Source organism: Pygoscelis adeliae, unplaced genomic scaffold (assembly GCF_000699105.1).
Source record: "Pygoscelis adeliae isolate BGI_AS28 unplaced genomic scaffold, ASM69910v1 Scaffold370, whole genome shotgun sequence".
Classification (NCBI taxonomy): domain Eukaryota; kingdom Metazoa; phylum Chordata; class Aves; order Sphenisciformes; family Spheniscidae; genus Pygoscelis; species Pygoscelis adeliae.
Genome location: NW_008823870.1, coordinates 223,919 through 230,413, shown reverse-complemented (window position 1 = coordinate 230,413; position 6,495 = coordinate 223,919). Strand labels below are relative to the sequence as shown.

Here is a 6,495-nt window from a genome sequence, read left to right as displayed (position 1 = left end):
ATGTTCTTTCAGAGTGGCTTTTGATGTTTTCTGGCATGTTTTTGAAGTTTCTGATGGGATGTTTTACTGTTCTCTTCGCAGTTCATGGCATTAAGTGGACATGCAGCAATGGAAACAGCAGTTCAGGGTTCTCGGTGGAACAGCTCGTGCAGCAGATCCTCGATAGTCACCAGACCAAACCACAGCCTCGGACACACAACTGTCTCTGCACTGGTACCTTGGGTGAGTACCTTGAGAGGGCACAAAATGATAGCAGCTTAATGCAGACTTGGGGTAGGCTTTGTAGTACTGAAGTACTGAAAATGCTGTATCGTGAAACGTTGAGACACAATGAACTTGGAGGTGACAGAAGAAGTCTGGAGCATAAAAAGATGCAGCTGGAACTTCTGGAAGAAACATCAACGCTTTGTAACATGCAAGTTCTAATAAATGCTCTCTATATGTGACCTACTAAAAAAGGCATATTCTCTTCTACGTGCTCAAATTTTGTTACCGAAGCCTCAAAATTTGATGATCTTCCAATTTCACCCTCTGAACTCATTGCCCTGCAGCCCACTTTGCTGAAGAAAATGGGCTCAGGTGGTTAACTACAAGGTATCATTGGGATAAGACAGGTTTTATCTAGGTATCATGAAAATACAGGAGATTGCTTTCCTGTTAAAGAAGATGGCTTTGTTTTGAGTGAGACTACAACAGCAAGAAACAGCATCCTTAGTATTAGCATTTTATAGAGAGAGTGGGAAGCTGAGTGATTCACTTTTCCAACTCATCTACTTTATAGTAACCCCTTCCTAGTACTTTGGTCAAGTAAAATATATGACACGTTAATTAGTCTTCAGCAAAATTTATAAAGGAAAGCTGTCGGTGCTTCAAAGGGTTTATTTTTTCTTCTTTTTTTGGGCAGTTGCATTATACAATCAAGATTTAAGTAAGAATGATGACCTCTGAAATACCTAAGTTTGGATTAAAATTCAACCCTTAAGGCTCAGCATTTGATCCAGGCTTGCAGATCTGAACATGAATCCTTTTATTCTTCCCTTTGATGTTTTGTCTTGTGCTAAGTCTGCTGCATGCTTTTTAACGTAACAGTATCGCTTTGTTTTGTAACGGCTTGCACATTGACACATACAGTCCCAATTCCTTACTGTCATCCGCAAAGACAGCAGCGTGAAAGCCTCTCCCTTGTTCCTGTTCATCTCTGTACCCAGGAGAATAGAGAGATTTAATATTGCATTTAGTCTCAAAAGCACTGTCCTGAACTACTTCAAGCGACCCGATTCGAATCTTGAGCACATAATAGAGAAGTTCCCCTTCAAGGGCAAGGAACAAAAGATTTAGTAAATTGCAGTGGCTACACGGATGCTTTATGTTACCCAGAAGATGGCATTTATAACTGTAGCCATTAGCTATAAGGAGGAGGTTTCTTTCCCCCTTTAGTCATTATACAGTACCATAATTAATGTTCTTACCTCATTCTAAGGAAAATGAATCAATTAAGGAAAGAAACATCAAAAATTCATGGGCTGTTCTTTAAACAACAAAAGCAATCCCTGCACCAGAGTTTGTGGCTAAGATGCCTTTGCAGACAGACTTGTTTACTTCATCCTACCTGATTTCCAAGCTCCCAGGAACTTGAGTGATGTTCACCTTCTGTCAGGCCAGTAAAGGCGCCAGCTGGTTGAACTCCATGGAGGATTGTCTTCTGGTGACCTTTGCTTGAGCGTTCTTCAGCCGCTCCGATACTAATCGTGCGCTCTGCATGCGACCTCTCAAAGTACAAAATGTTTATCTGTCAGCATATGAACAGCTTAGAACAAGAGAAATGCATCACCATCCTTATGGGACGGAAAGCTTTCTTTGTGCTGGCTAATGTACTACTTCTTTAATAAGTTGATTGGCAGCTGTAATAGACACAATGATGACAAGATCAGGGTTGCAATCTAGGCAGCAGGGTGATGCCAGGGACAGGAGTATGATATGGCATCTGTCACCTCCAGATTACCATTTAGCATCCAGCCCATGAGAGCAGTTGTCAAACCACCCGACATCAGCCAGCATGAAGAGCCGAGCATCTGTGTCGCAGAGGCCTGAGGTCTTGTCCGTGGTGCAGATGAAGCAGGGCCTGCGAGGTGGAAACCTTCTGCCACAGCTAACAGCAACTGCCCTCGCTTTGCAGACTTTGCACTGAGATTGGACACGTTTAAATAACTCCGAAACTTGTTATACATGCCGATTCCTCTCCTCCTAACATGTTGCCTGATGGGGCAGGGAGGAAGAGGGTAGGTGCTATGTGGGGTGAGGGGAAGGGTGCACACGTGCCCGTTTTGAGGTTGCTGTCATTGCACGCAATGGATCTATGCATTAGATGGAAAAGGAGCTGTAAATCTGGCATTGGCAAGAAATTAATTTTATTTCCAAGGTCTCTCTTGCTCTCTCAGATGTGTGCTCGCGCTCTCTCACACACACATGCGTAAGCACAGCTCTCCTTTGCTACAGCCATAAGATACACAACTAGCATCATCTTAATTTTGTATTTACTGAATGGCAAATGTTGTTGTTTTCTGGCACAGGGGCAGGAAGCAGTGTGCATCACAAGTGTAACAGTGCCAAACATCGCATCATATCACCAAAAGTCGAACCAAGGACAGGTGGGTACAGCACTCATTCAGAGGTACAAAATAACGATGTCTCTGAAGGCAAGAACGAGCACAGTCATGGCAAGGCCTCCAGCCGAGAGAAGAGGAACGGCAAAGTGGCAAAACCAGTGTTGCTCCATCAAAACAGCACTGAGGTTTCTTCCACCAACCAGGTGGAGGTCCCTGACACAACCCAGAATTCTCCTGTGTCCATCAGCAGTGGATTAAATAGCGACCCAGATATGGCGGATAGCCCGGCCGTCACTGGTGTGTCCAGTATGGCTGTAGCATCAGTTATGGGAAGCTTGTCACAAAGTGCCACCGTATTTATGTCAGAAGTCACCAGTGAAGCTGTGTATACCATGTCACCCACCTCTGGCCCAAATCAACACCTTCTGTCCTCAGATGCAGCTGCACAAGGACTGGTACTTGCTGTGAGTTCAGATGGACACAAATTTGCTTTTCCAACAACCGGCAGTTCAGAGAGCTTGTCGATGCTACCCAGCACTGTCTCTGAGGAACTTGTGCTCTCCACAACTTTAGATGGAAATAGAAAAATTCCAGAAACCACCATGAATTTTGACCCAGACTGTTTTCTTAACAATCCCAAGCAAGGGCAGACTTATGGTGGAGGAGGTATGAAAAGTGACAGCATCAGCACCAATATAAGGCAGTCACCCACAACGGAACGTAGCTTCAACTTCAATACAACCCTCACAAAAGAAATTAAAACTGAGGACACATCTTTTGAACAACAGATGTCTAAAGAAGCATTTTCCTCCACTTCTGCATCTAACACTCTCACCCTCAGTACTGGTTCAGGTTTGCTTCCATCTGGAGGAGGTCTAAGCCCAAGTACCACCCTGGAGCAGATGGACTTCAGTGCCATTGACTCCAACAAGGACTATTCTTCCAGCTTCAGTCAGACCGTCCAGAGTCCTCATGTTCATCAGACCCCTTCCCCCAGCTTCTTTCTGCAGGATGCCAGCAAACCTCTTCCCCTTGAGCAAAACACTCACAACAATTTGAATGACACAAGTGGCTCATTTGTGAATACGTTAGGAATCCCCAGTGTGAAAACAGAGTCCTCATCCCAAACCACTTCCAACTGTAACGGCACAGTGGAAACCAGAATAGAGTCCACCTCTTCTCTCCAGCTCATGCAGTTCCAAGCAAACTTCCAGGCTATGACTGCAGAAGCTGAAGTTCCCATGGAGACCTCCCAGCAGGCGGAAGGGAATGAAAATCTACTTAAATCAGGGGATCTTCAAGCCTGCAGCACAGAACACTATTTGCAGCCTGAGGCCAACGGGGGTATCAGGAATGGGAACAATCTCCCTATTCTCCAAGGAAACATGGTACAAGGACTCTATCCTGTGGCCCATCCCAGCTTAAATAACTCCTCCAACATGGAGCTTAACTTGGACCACTTTGATATCTCCTTCAGCAACCAGTTTTCTGATCTAATTAATGATTTCATATCGGTAGAAGGTGGGAGCAATGCTCTCTATGGACACCAGCTGGTGTCAGGTGACAGTGCCGGACTGTCTCAGCCTGAAGACAGTAACAGAGCAACCTACAACCAGGCTGAAATGTGCATTCCTTGCTGCAGTCCTCAGCAAGCCAACATGCAGCTCAGCAGCACAGAGAACGGAGCCAGCACGATGGCGTACATGCATGTGGCTGAGGTGGTCTCAGCAGCTGCGGCACAAGGCACTTTGGGGTTGCTACAGCAGAGTGGGCGCTTGTTCATGGTGACGGATTATTCACCAGAATGGTCTTACCCTGAGGTAAGTCTAGGGCCTTTACTCATTAACGTTTACTGCTTTATCTTTCATTGCTTTGTTAATAAGGGCTCCCAAGAACTGTTTCGTTAAAGCTTTGACAAGGCTTTTAAAGTATTTCTCTTAGAAGTCAGAGTATCCAAGGCCATTTGCATGTCTGAGTGTACTTTTAATTAAGCACTTCATTACCCTGACAGGGCCCTTCCTTCACATAGGAAGCATCCGAACAGAAATGTTTTGTTTCACTGAAAAGCAAAGTATTTCTCACGATGGCTTCATGGTGCTACCTAGCCACATTAGAGCAATAGAGTTTGCAAACTGAGCTGATCCTTAAATCTGGCTCTGATGTTCTTGGTAGAATAATTCCTGACTTGCATTGCCTTAATGAGTTCAGCATTTACTTCCATCCCACAGACTATCCATAATCAGTCACGTGCACCCCAAGTTAAAAATGTCAGCAGCACAGTCTTCTCTGACGTGAAGGAATGCTGGAGGAAAGAGGCTGTTTTGAGCCAGTAATGGAGAGGCAGGTTGTTTTGAATAAAAAAAATGGTCTTTCGTGTTTTTGTAAGCCCAGCTTTGGAGCACCATTGTATCTGTTACCTTACAGAGGTGTATAATAACTGCTCAGGAAAAGATCTCTCTAGCGCTATCTGATTTTCAGTCCTGTAATACCACCCCCAGTAAGTGTACATCTGACACCACTGGATGGCGAGTTTGCTAGTGGATGAGGCAGCAGAAATATGTAATAATAAGCAGATAAGGTGGTTTAACCTTCAGCTGAATGATCCCATGACAGCTCCGGGACCACGGTGTTACAGGAGCAGGTGATGAGTTGGTATTCAGTGGCTCTGAGTTCACATACTTTGCAATATGGGACTTGGTGTGAAAACATGCGTGTTCACTCTGCATATGGAAAAAAACTGAGGCTGCCAGAATGCAGGAATGGCCAACGGACACTGATGAAAAGCCTCCTTCAGGAGTTTCTGCCCTCCTTTTAGCTGCTCTCTCTCCAGACAAGTCCATTGTGGCCAGCAAGATGGCGGTGCAGGCTCAGGCATGGTGGGCAGCTGAAGGCATCCCGCCACTCGTTAAACCACAACACAGCCTCACCTGCTGTTTGTGCGGTCTGCAGCTGACAGGGAAATCTGGGACTTTCTGGGGCAGGAGATGCCCAAGGGCCTCACCTCTGTCAGCTGCCAAATCAAGAGTCCTCTCTCAGAGACAAGGTGGTCGCTGATCATCTACCACTCACCACCACCTGGAGTTTACCTTCTCTTGGTCTTGGTGGAAAACTGGGTCTGAATGCCAGTCTTCTGCTTCTCTGGAGTATAATACAAGCTGAAGTGTCAGCACTGTGGTGGTCACTACTAGTGTTATCTAACTGACTAGTTAACATGGAACAATAATGCAATGATGGTCTGTTAGCAACTGAACCCAGTTAGGCTTCGTTTGCAAGAAGCACAGTATTTCGGGGGCATTTGGCTATGTTGGGCTACAGATGCTGCTTCTGCCATACCTGTTGTCCGGACAGTCAGTCTGATTCTTGCTTGCTTGGGTAGAAGGTCCCAAAAATCAACAAAAAACCCCTAACAGCAAACCTCCAGCCTTTCTGGTGCAAATCTTTCTTTTTTGCTGCTACCATGGAAACCTTTTTTTTGTTATCCATTGCTACACTAATTAATTGTTCAACTCCTGCTGGCAGAGCTTGTTTTATACAGACCACAAGGCCTAATCCATCTGCATAGACTCACCAGAATGTTTTTCAAAACCAGCACAGGTCCAGGATTGCTTTCTGGTTGCATGGATTCATACCTGGAGCTTCAGGTTTTGATTTGCAAGCAGCTCAGAGCAATACCCCAGCTATTCATTTTCTTTATCTGCTAAATGGTATTTGCCACTCACGTCGTAAACTCAAAGAGGATCAGAGAAGCCATCAGAAGGAGCGCTCTCGTCTCCAAACGAATTCTGCTGCAGATGGAGGGGGTTCTTGGGACCCCGCACTGCTGGCTTGGCACTGCGGTGACTTTGGCTTCCCGCGGCGTCACCGCTGTCACCCGGCACACGGTTGTAAG

At 45.6% G+C, this 6,495-nt stretch overlaps 1 protein-coding gene across 1 annotated transcript in view; it reads left to right on the top strand.

Annotated features, from left to right (window-relative positions):
* CAMTA1 (calmodulin binding transcription activator 1) overlaps nt 1-6,495 on the top strand; it is a 336,801-nt gene that overhangs the window by 282,036 nt on the left and 48,270 nt on the right. The window contains exons 8-9 of the mRNA XM_009333436.1: nt 82-222; nt 2,571-4,426. Coding sequence (XP_009331711.1) covers nt 82-222; nt 2,571-4,426 — 1,997 coding nt within the window. The remainder of the gene's footprint in view (nt 1-81; nt 223-2,570; nt 4,427-6,495) is intronic.